General features: G+C 28.0%; 1 protein-coding gene across 1 annotated transcript in view; it reads left to right on the forward strand.

Annotated features, from left to right (window-relative positions):
- LOC113373527 (fibronectin type III domain-containing protein 5-like) overlaps positions 1 to 25,847 on the forward strand; it is a 52,937-nt gene that overhangs the window by 14,111 nt on the left and 12,979 nt on the right. The window contains exons 3-4 of the mRNA XM_026613818.1: positions 19,222 to 19,360; positions 22,499 to 22,644. Coding sequence (XP_026469603.1) covers positions 19,222 to 19,360; positions 22,499 to 22,644 — 285 coding nt within the window. The remainder of the gene's footprint in view (positions 1 to 19,221; positions 19,361 to 22,498; positions 22,645 to 25,847) is intronic.

The raw sequence follows: 25,847 nt of genomic DNA on the forward strand, positions 1-25,847 counted from the left end.
TCAGAATTTCATTTTCATCATAAACGATTACAAACTGAATATGAACTGTGCCATGGTTGACAATAGCATTTCTGTATTATAATTCATTAATAATTCAGAAAGAGATAATGTATAGATCGATTATGATCATGATTACTATGCTGGGCCACCGTATATGGGAAAATATCGTTTAGAATTTTCAATAATCGCGATAGTAAATAAACCAAGTGTAAAATATTGTTCCGGACGTCAAAGATAATGGAAACTAGGTAATGCAAATGTTCTATATACACTGTATTGATGAAGACATCAATATCCGTTACTTACTATCTAGATATTCTTTATATATTGCACCTTATTTGAATCTATTTAAATTGACAAAAAAGATAATTTTAGTAATTTATGTTATCATGTAGGCTATTTTTGAGATAATTTGGCCACGAGTTTTGAGCTTTCAAGCAAAATCAAACTATTGATGTAAAACATAGTAGAGTCTACTTATGCTTAGGTAAGTCTAAAATGAGGAGCAATAATTGCAATGAAATGATGATAAGATATCATATGAAAAAAATTAATACACTGTTAAAGTAATAGTGTTTTTACGTGTTTTTTCCGAATTCGGTTTACTGATCCGTTTACTCTCAACTCGGTAAAGATTCTATACAACAGCTAACCTATTTTTCACGCGTATTCCTAAATCCAATTTGAGTGTTATAAATTATTGATAATTCAGAAACGTGTTTGCTTTATATACACATTCGTATTCCTTGTGTTAAAGTGATGGAAAAGGATTTGAATACACAGACTTAGTTGATTGAATGCCTGTTAATACTTTTGCTATTCGTCACAATAACAAAAGCCGTGCTTTTGATTTAGGAAAATATTTCTATATTTTTATATTAATTATTAATGTTTAATATAATATTGAATCAACTTGCGTTTACATTAAACTCGGAGGTGTTCATGGCCAGAGCAATCACAGACACCGGACATAGACCGGTAGTTATACTGATTTTTACTTGGAAAATACATGGATCAAAATATATTTGATTAGTTGAAATTATGTTAAAATTTATATAGTCAGTTAAAATTGATCATGATTAGATAATGAATAAACCACAATTGGTTACGTTCACTTATAAAAATCCATGCAGTTAAGTAGTGTTGTTACAACAGCTACATAATTTTTGCAATTAGTTCTGGTTGCTGCTTAAGAGCTATCTGAAAAATGAGTTTTAACTTAAAATAATCTTTTGTCATTTGGTGATTTTTTATTTTTTAACTATACATTCCATTCTATTAAGCGTATCAGTATTGAAGTGATATCGATCGTATTACTTCTGGTACAAGGTTATGACGAGCATGCAGTTTTTATGTCAATGAAGTGGACTTAACGACCTGAAAATGTAGAAAAATAGTAGTGTGTTTTCAAATATTATTCGTCCTACTTTGACAATTATCATAATGTAGTTATACTATTTTATTATTGTGAAATTGACGATATTTTCCATAGGCTTCTTTCAAAATAAATCTTCACCAAACTATATATTTACACGAAATATCATAAGTAATAGAGTGTAAGCTTTTAAATATTGTCGTCAAATATTTAATTTTGTACTATTTGTATTACACTCTATACATACAAAAATGCGTTAATTATTGTTATATTGGCTTTATTTTGGAAACCTATTGAGGATGACCTGATTAGTTTAGAGAGCTTATAGAGGGAAAAAAAGTGGAAATTGATATCAATTGAAAGCAAATGCATATTAATAATCTCAAATTTTGCACTTAATTCCTCAGAAAATAAACTACATTGAATAGCAATTTCATTGAAAATAATCCGAGGATATAACAAAATCGATACTTTCACGAGTTTTCGTACTAGAAGGAGCCAATGGGTCACTTAATTATTTAAGGTTTTGTATCCCGTGAACCCGATAATGTATATACGTATATACATCAAAACATACATAAATTATATATATCACGATATATTGTAATGCTATAGAAAAATCTGTTTCATTCATGTGTAATTTGCCTAATGCTGAAAATATAACGTGACTTATTTTTGCGATGTGAAGATCCAGTAATGAAACCAATTTGATATACCAGTTATAAAGAGACTAGATATTATAATCTCCAAGAAAAAAAAGTTCATCTAACAGTATTATGGCAATTTTTTGGAAAATTCAGAACATGATCTTTATATTCTAAATATTCACGTAAACATATTCGAAAAAGTATTCAAGTGAGCACGGGAGCGTGCATGTTTACATTTAATTTACTATGTTAAAGAATTTCATTGTACTTCATGATACAATAAAAGTGAAAAATAATTAAAAATATGTATATTATATTATCTTTATATAAACAAATGTTCTTTTGAAAATATTTGAAAACAAAGATGCAAATCGAAACACGTATTCACTAAGATAAAGTATTGTCGACGAATATGATAAATGTAAAAAATGGTAAAAATTCAATTTTATATCGTCTATCTTAATAAACTGTTTTTCTGGCATTAATAAATGTAATAAAAATCCTTTAGGAAATCGTTTTCTTACCTATAGGATATAGAAATACACCGAATAATATAAGACTGGAACTCCAGAATGAGATATATCTGCGCTCTTACTGAATATCTTAACAATGCTTTTCTTGTTTCTAAATTCTTATTGAAGAAGAATAAATTCGTTCCTTAATAAAAAAAACACGGCTTCTGTAAATACTAGTCGATACGTTTTCAATGTATATATAATACGTATATATCAGGGTGTGTATGTGTTCGAAACGTGATAAGTGAATTTTGAAATATACTATAAAATATGATATAAACGAAATTCCTGGAACGTTATGCATGAAATAAGCGACTTTCCAACAAAGCTAGTTTATATAAAAAAGCTTCAACGCGCCCAAATTTTCAATTACATTTTATATAACTAATACGTGTTGTTAATTAAGAAGAGCAATATCGCAATCCGTGATCAATTCGATATCGATATCGATTTCTTTGTATTTTGCTCAATGCCATCGTGGAGACTCCGCAAATAACATAATCATCATGCAGCGCCGTTCTCCGCAATTACCTCTGAATAATCCATACGTGTTCCTTACTTGTTAAATATTTTACAAGTGCGCCCCGTGTTTCATTACTGTAAACGGTGTCGGACGGTCGTGCCTTTTTCATATTACTGTCCCGGTGCCCTCAATAAGATAAAGTTTGTTGTCGAACATACAAGAGTAAATATTCACAGAAAGACACCAAGCATTTAGCTTAATCTTCAGCTCCTATTATCAGGAATAGAAAATATTTGTTTACTTAAGTGAGAATTTATACTATAAATTTATTTGTTGACAAGAGAATAGAAGATTTATATACTTTTTATATAAAAAGTAGTTTCTTTTAATATAATCAACAAAATTTTCGTAATGCTCGGCTTTTGAAATTCCATTTTGCAGTAGCATTTCATTTTAAAAAATATATTCCTGATAATATCTGAATGTATTAAAATGATGCTTTTAAAGATGTAAAAATAGATTTTGAATCACAGTGGACTAGGACTTTTGTTGTGTATTTCTATACTTGGCTTAAGCTTGAATATATTCTATATTAGTTGTATGGACACATCTATATTTAAGCATAAATTCCTTAAAAATAACTTTGAAATATGGTACTTTAATTATATTTATTTTTTTAAATTGTTGCACAAAATAGTGCAAGGCGTCTCCACCGTAAATATATCTAAAGTCAATAACATGGTTCGTATAGAGAAAAAGTTTTACGTCGAAATTAATAACATTATTCTATATTGTTTAATGTTCTATGTTGTTTAATTCAATGATATCTAAATTATAATTTATGTTATAAATTCTTCTTTGCATCGGTAAATTTAAAGCAATCATTTGTATAGAAATTTACTGCATTCCTAAGTTATGTTTTTCTTTATACACTTGAAAATTTATCGTTAAAATTAATAATATAATAATGTTCTTATAATGGCATTAGTTAAACAAAATATTTTAAATAAAAGTTTATGAATAACAATTAAATTATCGTTAAAGATGTGCTTGTTATAAATATTTGTTTTTGTATTCATCTGTTTCTGTAAAGAAACAAACTAATTATTGTGGACAATGTATGACGTACTAGGGAAAACATGTAGTGGAACTATTAATCACAATATCTTCATCGTAAGACAAATCAATACGTCCGCTGCATTCGGAATAAAAATAACTATGTGTCCCATATGTCATATATACAAATGATGGCGACTGACGACACGATATTTCATAACGAAAAAATCATTTATTTTTAGCCATATTACATAAAGTATATTTGATTATTAATATTATAGTAATCGCTCATAAATAATAATTTATGGAATCTTTTTTCTATTATTGACAAAAATAGTGTGAAAAATAGAACATATATAAAGATATAATATAATAGTTTTATATAAGTATTCAGGTTTAATACAGGAGTATTTTTGCAACTTACAGAACAAAACCAAAAAGCTTCTACATATGGTTTTGATGAATACTAGACGTCTCATAGATTTCTTGGCAATAAACTAAGATCTCAAAATTGTTAGGCCAAATATTTATGTCAAAAATCCAAATACTTTCGCTACATTATCTATTTATTGTAAGTCTAGCAATTTTTGGCAACAAGTAATATATATTTATATATAAACCCATATACAAGCAACGTCACCTAGACGTACTAATGTATATTTATATTTGCTCTAGTAGACTTATCGTACACAAAAACATCTAAATGTTTGCATTTATTATAATTTAGGTTTTCTTTACAGGCGTTGTGCAGAACATGCGGCTAATCCAGTTTTGTTCGATCGATTTGTTTCAATGAAGATACTACGATGAACTTCTTATAACAAACAATAGAAATGCAGGTCAGTAGAAACTTTAAAAATAAAATTAATACTGTCATATACTATCATATTCATGTAGTATTTTATAATTAATTTTATAATTATGTATTATATATTTTATAATTTTCTACTTCTATTCATTTTTATAACGTTATTCTTATGAAATTTCAAGGAAGTGTTCAAAACAATCATTATTAATGAATCTTTGCTGATGGACAAAATAATAGCAAGAGTACGTTTAGTTATTTCGGTTATTCCGCTCGTAATTGTAACACTGCCAGAATGAATAATCATATTTTTCATCTTTATGACTTAGCATAAGAAATAAATATCTTAATTTTAAATTTGACCGTTTCTTTGATCCAAATATTTTTATATTCCAGACAGTAAATTACATTTTAATGTATGGACCGTCTACACATAATAAATAAGATGTGAAACGTATTTGAGAGTACTTTGTTAAAAAACTAGTTTACGATCAAGAGAATGTTTTTAATTAGTTCATATAGAAAAGTGAGAATAGGATCATAAATCACTAATAATAAGCTTGATGAATAAATTCAAATTTTATAATAATAAACTTTAGCACATATTTTTCCACATATGCAAATGTATTCTATTACTCTTGTGTGATGGTGAAAACAAATTTTATATATATATATATATTATATATATATATATATTCGTGGTGTTCTAAATATTAGAAAACACTTTTTTTTGGAGAGAAATACAGCTGTATTTGTTTAGCAAATGGAGAAAGTGACATCAAAACTACATTGAAAATTATATAAACTTTTCTCAACTAACTCATTTTGATTGGAATCGTGAAACTAATAGAATAAGTTTGCAGTAAAACAAATAAAGTTCATTCCAACAAACAGAAACAATAAAATAATTGTAAATAAGCAGCGTACGTTGCTAATAATGTTTAAAGCAAAGTGAAAATAGTATGAATTTGCTAATTTTAAATTTTCTCACAAAATTTATTTGCTTGAATTTAAAAATTCGTAAAATTTTAATTTTTTTTATTATAATATTTGGTAATGGTCGACTAATGTTTTGCGCGAGACAGTAATTATATATTTTCAACCACATGTGTACCGTGCGGTTAACGACTGATAAATTTCTAATGACATACGATCAATACACACAATGTGTCAGTCATTGTAAATAAGAATTTAGGTCATATTGTTTTCTACCAATGCAAAGCTTCTTTGATTTACACAGCATTTGAAAAACTAAAATTGATTAATTATGAATAACATTATCACTAATCATGATATGAGAGCACCGATACAAATAACCTTGAATATGAACAAAGAACTTTGAATGGCTGATTCACATATAATATCATAGTACATATGTGCTTCTGGCTCTATTGTTTTATATTTCCGCATTTTTATATTTCATAATTAATTTCAAATTGTACGTTGTATTTTATCCATCAAGACACGGCTTATTCAAACGCTTAATTGAAAAATTAATTTGGTTCAAAAGATTTTAAAGGTTTTTTTTCAAATAAACAAATTGAAAAAGAACATTTTCGTTTTATTGCTTTATTAATTTTTAAAGAAAACGTATTTAAAAAAATATATTTTGAAAAGCTTCTCATATAAAATATTATGTTATTATAATGAGCTTAAATTGTACATACTGTGTATTCCATGATACAGTTGTTGATAAATTCTCATATTTACAAACAGCCCATGAAAATGTATCAAAGCTTTACCCATTTATATTACCCATTAATGTATCTAACTAGTAATTTGTTTGATCACGACACTGGGCTAATGTAATAAATTATAACAAATACGATTTAAAGTTATACATAATAAGATAAAGCTTTTAGCTAAATATATAAGTATGTGAAAGGTATATAAAAGTGTATGTTGGAGTTGATATAAAAGTATATATGCCTACTGTGGCAAATATTTTTCCTCTGTTACACATTTCCCATTCAACCACTTTCAGAAAATGCTTCAGTGTTAATGTACACGATCACGAACACAATAATAATAATAATAATAATAATCGCGTGTGCTCAAGACCGACATTGAGCATGTGTAACCTTTCAAAGATAGAGAGAAATACATTTCTGTTTTATTGCACTTTAAGAATAATATATTACTCATAAAAAACTGAAATTGCAATTGAGAATATAGGAACGTTATGATGAATTTAGCGCACGTTTACTTATAGATATATTGATGTGTACTCGCTCGCTCGTAAATGTTAAAATTATGAAATAAATCAAGCCTAGTCAAAACACACTTATAAAGTAATATGAAAACTTGTACAGATTATAGCAGTTTTGTAGTTTTGCTTATTACTTTGTTTTATGAGACTAGTAAAGCCATACCGTGTCAAATTTTAATAAAAATGTAATTTTCATGAAACTTTTTATTATATCATAAATTGTTTAGTCATAGATATATTTATTAAAAGAAACAATGAACATGACAATATTTTTGATAAATAAATCAAATCTAATAGCAACAGTTGTTAGGTTCTAGTGCATAGCAAATAGGTATTCAAAGATGAAACTACATAATACATATTTAAGAGAACTACGAAATTTGTTATGTTTCCTGAAAATTCTACCAGTTGTACAATAAAAATCAATAAGATTAAAATATCAAAAATAAATGAGGGACAGAGGTCGGGTCGGAATGTAATCTTAATGTAAGTATCGTCCCTCCGAATCGAATTAAAATCTAGCTTTGTGTTTGTGCATTCGGTGGTGGTTAAGATTAAATTTAGGTCCCTACATCAAAAGCAATAATCATTCAAATACAAACAAGATTATATGTTGGATGCTTAATTTAAATGTTTTAATAATCATCGGAAAGTTACCGATATCAAATATATATATAAAGAGATCTTTAGAAATACGGAATAAGAGAAGCCAACTTAGTCGAAAACTTTGTTTCGGTATTTAAATAATTTCGTTCAATCAAGTGCAAACTCCCTTGGAATCATAAAGTACTTTGGTGTGAAAAAAATAAAATTTATTTTTGTTTATATTATTCATTTAAATTATTTAGAAGACTGGACTGATATCAAGCAGTAGTGACATCGGTTTTTACTTAAAAATAAAGATTGCAATATGTTTCCAAGTGAAAATAGCCCTCATCCGGCATTGCTGCATCAATAAAATATTTATCGCATTAAAGAAGTTTTAATAATAAAATTTATCACACAGAGATGGGACAACTTTTAGGGTTACCACCTGTATAATCCACATAGTATTAAGTCAAATTAAAAAAACAACCGCTTATAGGACTTTTAAATTCTGATTGCTGTTAAAAATGAGTTGTATTATTTTTAATTACGAATGATGTTTGAGTACAAGGTGATACACAACACAACTATATTTTTGAAGACCAGAATATGCTTTTATAAAAAATGTATGTGTAATATTGAATATCAGTAGAATTCATAAACACAATGTAGAAAAGCACAACAACATATTTTTCAATTACGATTTACGAAAGGCTATTATTTTACAATAATTGAAATATTTTGCTGAATGACACATCCATCTCATATAAATTCAAACCGCAATATGTATCACACAAAATATTTCACACAATAATGTGAAACGTAAACAATGTGGCAGATTTTGTTATTGATGAATGAATTAAATGATGAATATAAATATTAATTTAGATATATTCAATAGATAAAATACAGGTGACACATGTGTTATATGAAATTTTATTCTATTGTTTTAACCATGTTTTAAATTTCGACGCTTTCATTTTTGTCTTTATTTAAGAGTTGATGAAATAGAATTTTTTCAGAATATAATTTTGATTTATTATATGAGATTAAACTTAACTTTTTATCACATTAACAAACTAATTCTGGATGAAAGGAGTTTATAGCAATATTTGTAATGTTTTACTGTGTGGTATAATCTACTTATACTTTTTTACTTTAGTTTATTATTCATAAATAAGAATTTGAATCACTGATATATATAGTATAGATCAGTAGAATATGTCGATATGCAGTACAGATAGTATAAATATTTTGCAGAGTTATTATCGCATATAAAAAATATGTCAAACTATATAAAACACGATTAGATATTTATCCGACATAACATAATTTGCAAGCCAAATTCGTTTTAAGAGGTCGTTTACCGAAAAAAAATTATCATTTAGGTAAATTGATCTAGTAAAAAAAATATTCCTTAGCTATTTGTACAAAATGTTAACAGGTAGGTATTATTTCTCTTACATGAGTATTGTATTGATCACAAGTATTATGCTTTTGATGAAAAGCAAAATGTAAAATAAAAGAAATACTATAACTTTATGGATCAAAATATGTTCTCTATCATGTTTCATTCTCATAAATAATATGAGAATGTAGCCTCATGTTTCTGCCATTCTCTTGGGCATCATCTGTTCCGTCTTGAGAAGTTAACACAGCGATATATCGCGACGATAACGTTATGTTGTATTGAGCAAATAAACCTTATACATTCCATACCAATATTTATATTATATGGTTTATTCTATGTCGCATATCTAGTCATCGGAATTATCCATGAAAAGCAGAAAAACAAGCAGTGGCAGCTTATAGTGTTCCCTTTTAATACAAAATTGTGTAGTTGTGCACAATAATTAATATAATTACAAATATAAGTTTTGTTCAGTTTTAGAAATAAACAGTTTAAAATATTGTCTGTATCATAATTCGATTATTTACATCTATCGGAAAGTTTATGCAATTAACATTAAGGCAAAATACCAAAAACACCTAATTTTATACCAATTTGTTTTGAACGTGTCATCAGTTTATTGAAGTTATTTCGGTTGATATTTAAGATATAACAGAAAATAACCATTATTTTCTCGCATATTTCTAGAAATTTAAGGAGCTTATTTACAAGTAGGCCGCGGTGACGCTTTATCTAGAAAGCTTTTACTTAGTGGTTGAAAAAAAGATTTGTGCCTGAACAAATATTGCAACTGTATACATTTCGTTCGAGATTTAAAATGAATACTATGATATGATTCATCCATCAATAAATTCCGGGTCACAACTTACAGCGTTCAAAAACAGTCGTAAGTAAAGTAGGTGTAAATTTCATTTTACCTTAAGGCAAGTTGCAAAAACAACTCCATGTTGGTTCAACAAGACGTGAGAACAAAATTGACATATAGGATATACTAGCAAAACAATTTTCTCACTATATACACCTGCACAAAATTATGATTAATAGATATAATAATAATATAATAGATATTTGATTTAACTTCCTTATATATGACGCTTGTCATATCATAGATTATATTTCATGTTTAGACAAATGTATCGAATCCGTGACATACGAGTATAATATTGTTTTACTAGTGAAATGATTTATGTCAGGATTTACGATTGAAGAAAATTCCTAGTAATAAATTTAAAAGTTCAGTTGTTTGTATTGAACGATTCAGAAAAGTACATTGACATATGAGGCATAAATCATCATCATCAGATAAATTTGGCCAAACCATGAGAATGCGAATTATTTATTTCATAATCAGATCAATTATGTATAAAATGTTTGAAAAATATTTATAGCACAGAGTTTAAACAAAACGTTATTTCAATGCCTTATAAAAATAATTAGGAGTATGTGTATATTTATGATATGAAGCAGATTGTTTCAATCTCGAAGCAAACAAAAAATGTACATAAAACAAAAAGTGAATAAAGCAATTAGCAAATGATTAAGTAGAAAAAAAATATTATTAGTGTGTTATGAAACTATACTTTTAACAATATTTGAGTTATAATACTATAATAATATTATTTGAGTCTGGCATATGCAACAAGAAATGGTACTGGCATTTTCTGTTTCTGTATACTGAAATTGTGTATAATCTGTTTTTTTAATAATTTTTATGATATTATTATTATCATGTCAAATATTTTTTATCTATTTTTCACAAAAAAATATGCTTTTAATGCAACGCAAAATAATATATTTTAAAATTCAATATTAATTATATTGGATGGCTAATTTTAGTCAAATTTAGAAAGCAAATATTGAAGAAATAAATACAAAATGATTTTTATTATAACTCTCGCGTATTTATTCTTGTTTATATTATTAAAATATTTTAATCTTTTATACTGCCAGTTTTATGATGCCACAGATTATAATATACCCCACCATCATGGCTTTCAGCCTATAACGAATGTTTTCATATGTAATTATATCAGATTTGTAATCCCATCTCTGTCAAACATAAAATTCTTTTTCTTCGCAATATTAAAGATATATCATATCTGTAAGTAATCTAAATACTGCAAAAATATATAAAACATTTAAATCGTGTAATAAAAGCTACAAACGCTCAAAGAATTAAACTACATGTTTTAGCTGCATTCTATACTTTTAAGCGATTATACGAAGTATTTAAGTACTTCGAAGTATTTAAGCCAGCCAGAGCAGAAAAAGCCCAAATTAATTATGCATCCGATTAACTTAATTTCCGGACTTTCGTTTTCCCATAGATGGCAACTAATCTTTTGCAAAACTTTACTGCAATTATAATTTTTTTATATAATTTGTATCTGTTTTAGTAATATACAAAGCGATCCTAATAAAACCAACTCGGATTATGATGAATACTTGTCACGGGTTAGGATGATAATTATGTGTCTGCTCGTTGAAAAACACAACTAGCTATAAGTGGAATTCTGTCTTGAGGCAATTATGACATCGCGCCTTAAGGCAAATTGCTGGAACTTCCCGTACCGTAACGAAATGTTCGAGGAATACTGAATGTTTTCAAATAGATTATTATAAATATTGTAAAATTGTCTAATATTTATAAGAATTATATAAACTAAAATCAAAGTAAAGTATATTAGAACTTTAGTCAGAATTAAAAATAAAATCTGAATTATTTTCGATATACAAAAAATTAAAAAAAAAAAAGTTGAAACAATTTTTTTTTCCAAAATCAATTATTTTGTTAAGACAAGCAGAAAGTTCTTTGAATCATTTAAATCGGACGCTTAGTTCTCTCAAAACCTGCCATTTTTTGCTCCGTATCTCCGAAACGGCTGAATCTACCTTTGCCAAAAACTAATCAGCTCTTTTCCCTATCAATAGGAATCGAATGTTTTTTGAACCATTTAAATCGGTTGATCCGTGCGCCCGAAAACGTGACTGGAAATTTGTATTCGTACATACATACACACACACACACACATCCATTTTTTCTGAGGTATGCCAAAATATTCAGAAACCTTCAAAACGTCGAGAAATGTAAAAATTTTCGATTCCGATTTTCGGCCCATTACAATAACTTACCCTACGGGAAGTTAATAATGTGCAATTATAATGTGCAATTATGCACTAATGATATTTACAGATAAAGGATTTTTACTATAGAGCATGAAACCAATTTTGCGGTAAAATAGACGATAAAATAGCTTTGTTATGACAAAGCTGTATTATTCTTGTTTCTTGACACTAAAAACTGTAAAAATGCAATTTATTTGCTTTGCAATCAGTCGTATTGTAGATATAAAATAAACTACAAAACAAACAAATGTCAAAAAGAATATTATCATAAATGAATTTATAGCATATGGATTTATGTGTCCTGATCGCATAGCAAATAGATAGCATTTTCACCAAAAAACCAAAAAACAATTATAACATAGCGTTGCCTTAACAACGTTATTTTACCGTAGGATTGCTCTCCATATCTATAATTCAATATGATAATGCATAGTATTTTAATTTTTCAGTGGAAACATTTCTGGGGCACGGTGAAGTGGCGGGCCCGCTGAGGACCGGGGAGCGCTGCTTGGTGGCACCCATGGCCCCCGGGGCGCCCGGAACCCTCGCCGCACTTTCGCCAGACGCCCGCTTCCGATAATATGTTGCTATGGGCGGCGCTGGTGTTACTACTACACGTTGGATTCGCTAGTAAGTATTCACCTGACCCTTTCGAATTTTCAAAATAATGATCGAAATTTGTGCGCATGCATATGTAATGATCCGAACAATAAAAAAAACAAATCGTTTTGATAATAGATTATTTGGCGTTTACTGAACGTTGTTGAGAGTTCAATTTTTTTTTTTTTTTTAACTCAGTTTTATTTAGCAATCAGAAATACATAAAGATTTCTATGAGCTAAAATGACAATATTTAGGAGCGATGCCTAAGAAGAACTCCAATGAGAACTTCTCAGTTTTACAATTAATATGATATTATATTAGCCCTAATCGAAGACTAAGTCTAAAGGCCATTGTCGTTTCAATATTCTCATTCCAAAAGGTTGAGTAATGTTAACTATAGATGGGTTCGAATGTGAGTCCAGTTTGAGCTTGTATTTTTCCTTGAATTCTTTGAACGTTAATTGCACCGTTTTCATGTTGAGGTCGCTGTGAATGGTTTCATTTGTCACGTACCACGGAGAATTAAGAATTGTACGTAAAATTTTTGACTGAGTACTCTGCATTATAGCTATATTAGATTTGTAAGCACATCTCCAGAGCTCAATTCCGTAGATTCAGATTGGTTTAATAATTGATTTATATAGCAGTAACTTATTTTCGACAGATAGCTTAGGCTTTTTACGTAGTAGCCAATCAAATTCTTTCATTTTGATCATTATTTGCTGCTTTTTTGTTTTTATGTGGCTTTTCCAAGTAAGTCTGCTATCTAAATGGAGACCAAGATATTTCACTATGATCTGCTTCGAAATCTGGACGTTATTTAAATAAATTGGAGGACACGTGATATGAGCTAATTTGGTTTCATTTATGCAAATCTTCCATTTGACTTCAAAAATATAATCGAGCATGTACAATTTATTGACAACATAATTCTATCATGCTAGAGTATTATAATTGACCATATCAAATTTTTATTTTCATTCTTTTCAAACTTATTTGAATTGCGATATCGGTTTATGTTGTGATTAATCTATTAATAGTAATTAATTTTGAATATTAAATGCACGCAATGTTATGTTATATTCATATATTTGATTGCACGTCAACTTTTATTAGCTGCAATAATTGCAATTGATTATTATTAATTCAAATTATTGCTTTATTGATAAGTTAGTATTAAATATATATATATATATATATATATATATATATATATATATATTAAATTAGTATTAGTATTAGTATTAAATATAGAGATTAAATATAGATACATTTAACACCTTTGACGACTTTGACAATAGCCTTGTGAATTCATTTTCAATCTGCATTTCTATTAAAGATTTAATATCGTTCATTCAAACTTTTTTTATTTCTTTAGCTATTGAATATAAAATCATTTAATAGCTTCATTCTAATATGATAGCATTTGATTGCGTCATTAAAAGCGCTGATGATACTTTATAATAGCACATGCTCAAAATGGGCTTTTAAACTTTAATGAAATTATTTAACTATTGATGGATGCATTTATGGCTGCACTCAGATTAATGAAAATTAAAATGAATTTCTTATTAAATTAAAAGTAAAAAGTATATTTGGCTATATAGAGGAATAAATCACGTAGTACAGTAACAGTTAAACCCCCCAATAATAGTTTGACAAAATAAAATAGCGATTAATGTATGAAATATTAGTACAAGAGACAGATTTTTGGAATTTCTACTTATTTAATTCATAGCTCAATTTATTTGTTACGGCTTATGTTTGAGATTAAATAATTTTTATGTTTTTAAATACAAAAGAAACTAAGTAGGTACAAGAAAACTTTGCAGTTTATAATTAAGTGCAATAGGAAAAATATTCAATGTAAATGGATCTAGCTTTGGCTTGGATGTCGCTATTCAAATATTTTATGAAATTTATAACTTATACTAGTTAATAAAATTCAGTGCCAAATATTAATCTGTGCGTTTATTGCGACCAAATTGTGATATCGTCCGTGGTTTTGCACGTGCAAACAATTAGGTTTATATTTTATTTATCGTTGTGTACAGATCAACACATGGTGACCGTGCCTTTGTTTGAGTTTAGCAAACATAAACCCTTCACTCTTATAAAAAATGAATTTGAACTGCTTTTGATGTATATTTAAAGTGAACATGAATTTTAAATCATAAACAATGATGCAATATCGTGATAAATTGAACTATTAAATCAAATTCTCATTTATGAAGGTATTATTTCTGCAGTATTGACACCAAAGTACTTCTGAATTACAGATTAAAACCATCCATCTGCTGTTATATAATGCACATTTTACAAAAGCTAAAGGGGTATATTTAAAAGTGCAAAGCTTATTCAAGTTAATACCCTAAATTTACAAAGCATAAACTTCAAGGTACAATAACATTTTTCTGAATGTGCAAGTAAAAAGATTTTTTATTTTCTATGTGAAGTATAAAAGGATTTTAGCATCTGATCAAACTTCGTTAACTCAATAAATTATTAAATTAGCAAAGTGCGAATTGTACTCATTTTCTTTTACCCGACTGTGAAATGAATGTTCCTTTGTGAATGTAAGTAGGTATGAAGGTACCTATGTAAATGATATATATACATATATATATATATATATATATATATATATATATATATATATACAGTATATTATATATGCAGTATTTTCCATAGCATTTGAATTAAATTATCAATATAAACATTTATTAAAACTGAAACTTGATATAGTTGAATAAACAATAAAATATTAACTGTACACGATATTCGTTGAAACAACATTCAATATTATTCGCTGGTTATTTTTAATCGGAATTTTGTTGTTCCTACGCTTTACACATGGAAAAACACTAACTATTCTTAATTTCCATTATTTTATTCTAAATGTTTTACTGCATTTTTAATCTTAAGATGATCCTTGACCAGATATTTTCAATAATGCAATGTATACGAATACTCAATTAAAATATAAAGATAACCATTAGGGTTAATTAAAATTCAAAACACATTCTACAAAGAAATATATAACCTCTTAGGTGTTCTAGTTAATATATGAATGTAATGTATTTAATTTTCTTGTTATCTTTAACTCTGCTCGGAAAAAAGATAAGAAACAAAATTCTCTATCACGATTTCGTGATTATGGTTCGTCGTATAAGTTTATTACTTCATACCCTTTTATATGCGATGATATTTATTTTCTTATGGCGCACTTACAGCCAACATTCTGAATATATAGAGAAGGTTTATACCTCATACGTTATCGCGAATTACTTTCTGGATTTTATTTTTATAGACATATTTTCATAGTATTTTAAATATATTGGTTTATTATTACACGTACGTATTCATCTATACTGAAATTATATGCACACGCAATGTTGTTATGACATAGCATAAAGGTTGACGAGGAAACATAATTGTTCAAACGCACGTATGAAAAGTCGTAAAGTTACCTCAAAATATCTTTTGGGATATTACGGAATTGATATTCATAATGCAAAAAATAGTATATATTACCTGGTTATACATCTGAGGTGAAAGATTCCTATTTCCTCAAATATATACCTACTACTATTCTTGCTTAGAGTAACGATCTTGGTTGTTTTTTTCATAGTATCCATATGAACAAACTTCATTTGATTCCATAAAACCAAAATACAAACGGAAAACCAAGTTTTATTGAGTGTGAAAGAATTTGCTCGGAAACCGATGGAATAATAGAAAGAGGACGATATGTATTTTTTCAAATTAAAAACTTTACGAGTATAGGTCGTGCGAATGCATGGCGATCCTATTAAGGGATTGATTTCCCAAGCGGTTTTATATCATTTCTGGAAAAGATACGCGCGGCTGCGTCGCCTTGCTCTTTTCTATTTGTTAAGCCATTTACTGACTTAAATTAAGTCCAAAAATAAATATCAGGTTGTGTAATTGACATTTAGAATATTAGTAATAATTTAAAAATACGACGAATGAGAACAGAATCAATCTCACTCAAATGAAATTACACATTGCTTCAAATATTTTAAGTTAAATGTTATTGAGAATTAGAACTGCGAATCAATTGATTTTATTGCTCAATCTTTAGTCATAATTTACTTTCTTAATTAATACTAATGTTTGAATTTAAAACTCAACCTAAGATCCTACATATAAAAATTTCTAGCATAAATATTAGTAGGTACGCTTTGTGTATCTTGAAATTTTATGAAAGAAGCAATGTTACTTCAACTTATTATACATATACTAAGATTTAGAATAAATATTTAAGTCAATTCGTAGCACTATTTTGGAGACGATAATTGCGTTTTATTTAAATTGGATAAAATAGAGATTAGCTAGTCAAACCAATATAAACATTTTGCAAAGATCACAAAATATTTTTTTTAAAAATACTAGAGGTGCCCAACTATGTCCCAAATAGGCTAATCCACCAGGACTCCAATGAGGTAATAAAAGAATCAGAATTCATGCATCTAAATACAAAATTAGACTTGAATATCATCCGAACCAACTTCCAGAAGACTTGCATTTCCAGTAATGATATGAAAAAAAAATACAAATTTGACCATAAACCATTTGACCAAATAAGTTACTATTTTATATATGATCACAATCAAATAAAACATCATATTAAAGATTAAAGAGAATACTGTAAAGGTAATAATTATAAAAAACAAATATGAGAAGTAAAAAAACTATAGAATTTATGTATCTGTAAAATGACCCGAATTTTATCGTTGAAATGTTTCCAATAACTGTTTTCTTCCGACATTATGCGATTTTCTTTTTACGGGAAAAGTTAAATGCTAGTTGACCTTATATTGCTTCACGACATTTTATTTTACTGATTTTTCCTGGACCGCCTTTCTCTAGGACCATAACCGTTTGGAAAATCTATAAAACCAACTGACCGTCTTCTATAAACTCGATCTCGTGCTTTGCAATAAAAGTGATATTGCATTTTGAACTCGAGCTTTTTACATATTTAAAATAATAAAATTCGCATTTTTCAACATAAATTTAGTAATAAAACTCGGCAGACTAGCAATCGTTAAAAATACATTCATAGGTAAAATTAGTTATAGCTTTCATGACGTTTCTGTAAAATCCGTTTTACAAAAAATAGATTCAATAATCAATTAGATCTATTTTTCATATGAGATATATTTAGGGTATTTTACAAATCTACGGAAAATTATATATATTTCAATATATAGAAATGAATATTACATTTGTGTGTGCGAGTTGTGTATTATTTCAAATAAGTTTGTAAGGCGGTTGGCGCAAACTTGATATTAATATGCAAATGGTCGTTTATTATTCGCTCTTGTACTCACACTCCGATTTTGCTTATGTACAATAATATACAAGACTTCAATTATACCTAGATTCTATCTCACAATTATAACCACAACCACCATACCATTCCGTTGGAATAATCAAGTAAGCAAAGTTTAGTAAACTAGTTCCTGTACATGTGTAGGAAAATGTGTATTATATATAATTCAATACCGTCTCATTGCTTACTTATTAAAATGATTAGATATTCAATTATTGGATTTGAACTATAAATCGCGAGTTGATTCAGTAAGTTCTGGTTTAAATGAGATTGAAAACGGTTTCTGCGGATATTCAGGGAAAAAGCAATCATATGTTACTTTTGTTGCAGCTCGTTGTCGGTCTGTATTATATCCTAACATGTGTTCTTAGCTTTTTGTTATATACGCCAATATACTGAAAACAAAGTATTATTGAAATTTCAAACTTTTTATGTTTAATTTTTTTTTAGTTTCGAATATATTTTTGCGAAAGATATAAAAAAGAGTTATCAATAATAATAAATCAGAATCATAATACAATCATAATACAATTATTTTTACTAATTCTCATATCTGATTCAGATTTAATTTTAGATGATCAGTATAATGTGTGATAGTTTATGATCTAATTTTAACATCTAATATATGTACTGTGCAGTTTGCCATAAATCTGGTTAATTATTATCACTGAACAATGTATAATCAAGAGTGACATTTCATGGTTATTGAACATCTAAATAAGCAGGTTAATGTCGCTAATAAGTTTCGATAATAATATATTGCATATAAGGCTACTTAAATGCATCTAGCAGGTTAATTTTGTTACATAGCAAGTCTGTAATATATATTATCATTTTACTATTTTTGTATTTTCGCATCACATAATGAGTTTAGCAAATATACTTGCTTAAAGACTATTCCACCTAAAATTATGTATAAGTAATGTCTCATCAAAATATGCGAAGAATATTCTCAGATCTGACTCTATATTCGAGAAAATTGATAATATGATTTAGTCAGAATGGCATTCAAACTTTCACCTCGATTTGCACAATACATATGCTAATATATAAAAACTTTTTTCCAGATTCGATGCCCACAAATTTCGACGGGCCGCAGAATATCACAGTGACATTTCTGAACCCGACATCTGTCCGTGTGTCGTGGGCATCTCTGAGCAATTCGCCCAGGAAGTATGAAGTTATGTACAAACCAACGGGCGCCAGGTGGGTAACGGGACCTTTCAGTCCTTTCGAAATTGATATTGAACATTACAGCAAATTTATCAGTACCACAGAAATTGTGATAATAAAAATTGCCTTCTGTAAAGCCGGCGTAGTTATGTCAAATAGTCACAATAGCTTATAAAATTCTAAAGTTGCGACCGCTGTTTAACCTTGTTTTTGCTCAAATGCGTGAACATATAGTAAATTCAAATATACCTACGGTTGATCACAAAAACATACATATCCAATATTACGATTACAATTATACGTGAGTTTGAGCCCGCGCTCTGGAAGACCTAATGTGGTGCAGTAGCGATGTCAATTTTTACTTAAAGATATAGATTAAAAAATATGTTTTCATTTGCAAATAATCCAATTTCTGGCACTGCGTAGTGAAATGGCAATGGGAAATCTCTCACACTATTTTTCCCTGAATCAAGTTGGAGTTTAACTCAGCTCACGGACCCTAGGGCAGTACTACCCATTACTATTATTATGCAATATGCAAGGCTCTGCACTTTTGGTCTAATATTTATCCGTCTCATATGAGCGCCAAAGTTTTATGGTAAACTGTGCTTTCTATTGCATGAAAATGATATATTTTTCTATAATTTAAATAGATTTCACTACAGTCTTACAAAAATACAAGAACTTATCTATTTTGTGATAATTGTATATATTCGGTTTAAATTTTGTCTACAAATAATAAAACTTTGCACTTTATCATATATGATATTTGAAGTGAAGCCAATTTAATATAAAAACGTCAAACTCAAACCATTTTCAGCTTGTTTATTACAACAATGATGAGAATTATCTTTGTAATCGTAATCTTCTGAAAAATAGCTTGTACTTGTGGGAATTTAATAGGCGGCGATTTTTAGCCGCTAGAAGGCTGAGCTTCAGAAAGATGTTAATAGTACTTAAACCTAAACAATAACAAAAAACAATTAACCTACCACTTATTTATTATTATTGTCCTCATTCTATTTTTATTTTAGCACTCGACCTCACATATAAATTCTTTAGACCGTTCGCTACCAGTATGCCCCATATGAAAAAATACCTTTTCGTGGAATTTTGTAACCCTTCAAAAAAACCTTTTGCTTTGAATGATTTGTGCATTCATCCGTCCGTCCGAAGCGCATAAATAACGTCAAAAACGTTTGGGCTCTAAATTTAGACATATGACATTTGCTGGATCAAAGTTGAGAAATCAGATCAGAAATTGAGAAAAAATAATAAAGTTTATGATGATTTGTGTATTGATGTTCGTTATTTTTATATTCGTTTCTATATCTATATTTAACTTAATATTCATTTATATTTACACGTATCTACAGGTGTTATTAAATATTTATATTATTTGTATTGGTGTAAAATTAGTGAAAATTTTGCCCAGAATAAAGATAAAATGAAGTAATAATAATTGTAAAATATATTTATCTGAGCGCGTGTTTATGGTGCCAAAGCATTATTTTGAATATTTTAGATTTACAATTTTTCAAAAATTTTCTCAAAATGTAAGTTTGAAATGAATCTGGAAGATATATTCAGATACTTGAGCTTTATTGTTTACTGACCAATTCAAATAATACAAGCATTTGCTTGAGTTCACTTTGTAAATTGCCGTGGTAAAAACTAAGGACAGTATTTACAACCATTCGTTTTTATTCTATTTATTAAATAAAATGTGTTCATAGCCTACTTATAACTTCTAAGTAAGTCCAAAGAGGAGTAAAATGAAACTCCGGTTCAAAAATAACGAGCTACAAACTAGACGAGAGGTAAATGCGGATGTAACTATTTTCCATAATATGCCGCAGAGTAAATCTGCGTCGTTGCTGCATAATTTATCCATAACAAAGGCTCATGCATGAAATTCCAATTATATCATAATGGCTTTTGTGGCATGATACATAATTTTGCAGAATTATGTATTGAAGATAAAGTCAAGATACGAATAATGATATGAAAACTCGACACGTAGACCTTGAACTTAAATGACAAGAATTTATATGACAAAGATTTCACACACAAGTGTTTTAATTTGGATACTTATATCATATAACCTGCCACGATTGTATATTTGTTTTAAGAATCCGCCTACGAAATGGCCCTAATATTTGACAGCAACTTTTTTATTGCTTTTATTCTTCTCTATTTTAAACTACGGCCTCTTCATCTGCTACTTTATATTTAATTTATATTTTTTAACGTTAATTTATAGTTTAGTTAGTTGGAACATTACGTAGGTACAATATCGATCCTAAAAACAACGTATGTAACGTAATGTCTTCTATATAAACTCCTTCTATATAAATGTCCTTCTATATAAATTAATATAAGTACGTAAAATATTATTTTACAGTGTTTTCAAGAATACTTTTAAGTAATGTCAAAAGCATCAATGGGTTCTTTGCCTTTATGATTTATAACACTATCAAAATTGAAAAATAATAACTTCACGTTGATGATTTTATATATAAATTTGCAACAAATTAATTTTAATAAGTTTTTATCAATAAAGATGAAATTCTAAAAATTAAAATAATAAGTCTATTTAGACCAAATTATCATAAACCGATCTAAAATATCTTTTTTATATATCATTTTTTTGATAGATATTTGGACAAATAATTACAACTGATATGTGCTTTCTGCAAACTAAAGTTTTCACGAGGATTTTAGTAAAATAAATTTTGAACAATTAATTATACAACTATAATTGCATCATACTGTAAATACTTTAATAAATACAATAAAAGCAAATAGAAACAAAAATGAGCCATTTCGAAATCTTTTACATCGCAATTTAGAAGGTGGATGAAAAAAAAAAATTGTAAAGTACATCAAATAATACAGTGTATGTGAATATAAAATTCAGATTTGATTGACTTACTGACATGTTATACTCTTTTGAAATTGTACAAAAAAGAGTAAAATATAACACAAAACAAAAACAAAAAAATAATAGTTTTTCACCATGAGCTTGTCTTTACTTCATGAGCCATTGCAGTCATTTCAAAATGAATTGATGATTCATTAGGATTGTAATTTGTGTATATAGTATCTGTAATAATTATGTTTTATTATTACAGAAATGTCGTGTTCAGTTTTTTGAATTGTATTTGTTAGTTACAGAGTGGTGGCGTCGATCAACAGCAGTTCGGACGCCATTACGCTCGTGGATTTGCACCCGGACACCCAGTACTCGCTGACGGTGACCGCGGTCTGGCTCAACAAGAAAATCAAGAGTCGAGCTATTGTCTTCCGAACACTAGGTGAGAATCACTCATTTGCATTCATTGATTTTTTGTTCCTTTCATTTAAAAAAAAAAATTTGCTTTTTTAAAAAAATGATTATTTGTTTTTGTTCACTTAACTGATTACTTAATGACCAATGACGTTTTCGCCAAAAATGCGTGAAAATCTTTAAGCTCATTTTTATCGAACTACCTCAGAAAATTGTACTAAAGTAAATAGCCAACAGTTCAATTTACTTGATATTAATTTTAAAAATTTGATGATTCAATCAAACATTTAAAGTAAATTGGAATAATTAAATAAAATGAATGTTATTTTTACCGCTGTTGGTTCAATAACATAAAAGTATTCTGTGAATTTAACCGTGCCAAACTTTATTTTTCATATAATATTTATTCATTTAATAGGCATATCTTACACAACTAAATTACGCCGATTGGTATGAAGATACATTTTTACATATTTGTAAAAGATACATCAATTTTTCCATATTTCGATAGGTCATTCCTTTAAAAATAACATACCAAAATTTCAAATCGATATCTTAAATAGTTTTTGAGTTACAGTCATTTAAAGAGTATATATATAGTATATAGTATAACGATCATTTTATCTTTAATCGCGTTTTTCTCGAAACAGCATTTTCCGAATTTGCTGCAGCGATTACTAAAAAACAAATGGTCATTATCAATTTTTTTTACATGTTCTGTGCATAGATGCTCCGTAAAATAAACTATCAATATTTTGATCGGATTAAAAAACGAATTTTGGCAGTCCAAAAACGACCAAAATTTTGCGTAAAATTCGACTTTTTTTTAAAACGCCGTCATTTTGTTAATTTTTGATTTTTTTCTTCATCGTAGTTCATTTTACAGACAAAAATATCTAGTTTAACAAGAATTTTTCTTTTTTAAATTTCATCCACGTAGAAAACCAAAATCACTGCGGCAGTGAAGAGCCATTTTTTTGTCGCGCCGTTCGAGATCGACGATAACTTAAAAAATATTTAATTTTTTTCTTTAAGAATTTTGCTATGTATTCTCTAAACATGTATGAATATATTACCAAAATTTTGAAATGATTGATAAATTAGTTTTATAAGTTCCCAAAAATCACCTTTTTTTACACTAGTTGTGCCCCTTAATTGGCTTGTAATTAACAATCCATTATTATTTCCAAAAAATAAAACAACTTTTCCAACAATTCATTTTCTAAGAAATATTCTTTTCTAAGTAAATTAATTTCTTTTCGAAAATTCTAGCTCGGCAAAAATATTAAAACGAGTTTAATATATTATGATTTAATTACCATAAAACTTGAACCATGCATTTCATTAATTCAATATGAGAAGACAGTTTAATGTATAACCAGTTTTATAATTCATAAAAGATAATGTGATAACGTGCTTTGGGAAAACGACTCAAGAATATTACAAGATAGTGGAAATGTAGCAACGTCTCCTTTGTGATATATAATATTTAATATAAAGACGACGAAAGCTTTGGGATATAGATATCATTAGCAGAGGTTACCATATATATGGAAAGCAGAGATCAAATTAAGTTAAATCACCTGGATTAATTTATGCATTTTTATAAAACTTTGGTGGAGCTATTAGAATCGATTTGTGTGTTTTTTTTTACTTAAACAATAAAGAGTCAAAAATCCAACTGCAATTTTCAAATAATAAAACAAAGAATATAATTCCAGTGTTTTAGTTTTTTTGGATTAATTATAAAGCGATATATCGATAACTAAGGCGCTCTGAAAATGTTCATGTCTTCTTGACAGAGCTCCCAACTAACTCTAACTCTTCTTGTTTTCTCTGTGAAACTTTAAAACTACTCCAGATTAGACTACAAAGCTTGTTCATGAGCTTTCGAAGTGAAATATTCCATAGACGATATTAAAGTAGCATTTGTAAGATCAAAACTTCAGGTAAATTTCTAATTAAGCACTTATTTGCATTCAAAAACGTAAACTAAATATATAAAAATCGTGAAAATTCAAGAATTAAACACCGCAAATTTCACTACAAATTATAAATAGGCTTAATTTTATGCAATTGCAATTTTTTATATTTTCGATATAAAATAAATAATAATTATAACTTTATCATTATAATATTGTGTATATTATTATACTACTTAGCTCAATTTACGGACACAAAGTAATATGAAATTTTAAAATAGCGTAAAAATTAATTATAGAAAATGAATGAATCTTGAATAAACACAGAAAAATTTATAAACTTACTCAAAGTTATGTATTAATATATAAAATTACAAAATTTACTTTCACAAATTTAAGCCCTTTAAAAGCTTGCTGAAATATGCGCAATGATCATGTATTCTGTTTTTATAAGCAAGAAGGTTTCGCAAAACAGAGAAAAATAATTACGTTTCGTGTGCAGTATCCATTTTTTTAATTGTTATGACTGCATACGTTGTTAAATTAACTGGGCGCCGCACACAAGTAAATTTCATTAAAATTCTGCATAATTATATAGGACGAAATTTAATCTGAGAAAAAATAACCACAGGAATGTACATGGTAATGATTTGAAACATGATTACATGTTGGGTTGTATAACGGAGAATATGATGTTAATATAATATAAGTCAGTATAATAGTACGGACAAGTTAAGATTGATAATAAAAAAATGGATGGAATTTAATATTTATATAGTCTTATATTTTTTTTCTATATTTTGTATTAAGCCTTTTATTACCATTATTTTAATATGCCTCTCTTCGCAAATAATTCCGTGTTTCATTTTGTCTACAATTCGAAAATTCATCACAATCGTTTTCATTTAATTTGGACAAATACTTTAAGCTAAAAAGTGTTAGCTTTGCTCGGTCGGCAAAGTTACCACGACGTACAAATATAATGCATTTACGAGCAAAAATATAATTCCAGCGCACGAATTAATCGGTGATGAAACAAAGCGGGAAATTGCATCGTTTGTTTGCACTAATGATTTTGCTCGAATGTAATTCACAACAATTGAAAAATTATAAAAATATAGTATCAGAAACAGAAGGAGTGGATGGAGTTTTGCAGTAGTTCTGTGCGTTGAGTAATTTGATATTATTTGATCTCTATAATATTTCTATATTTCTGCGTATTTAACACATTTCCGCAAAATATAAAGAATCATTCACATAAAAAAGCGTTTTTAATGACAAATATTGGCTAAAACTATAGTAGCATCAT

Source organism: Ctenocephalides felis, unplaced genomic scaffold (assembly GCF_003426905.1).
Source record: "Ctenocephalides felis isolate EL2017-DRISC unplaced genomic scaffold, ASM342690v1 CF-g0.4_SCAFFOLD_01604, whole genome shotgun sequence".
Classification (NCBI taxonomy): domain Eukaryota; kingdom Metazoa; phylum Arthropoda; class Insecta; order Siphonaptera; family Pulicidae; genus Ctenocephalides; species Ctenocephalides felis.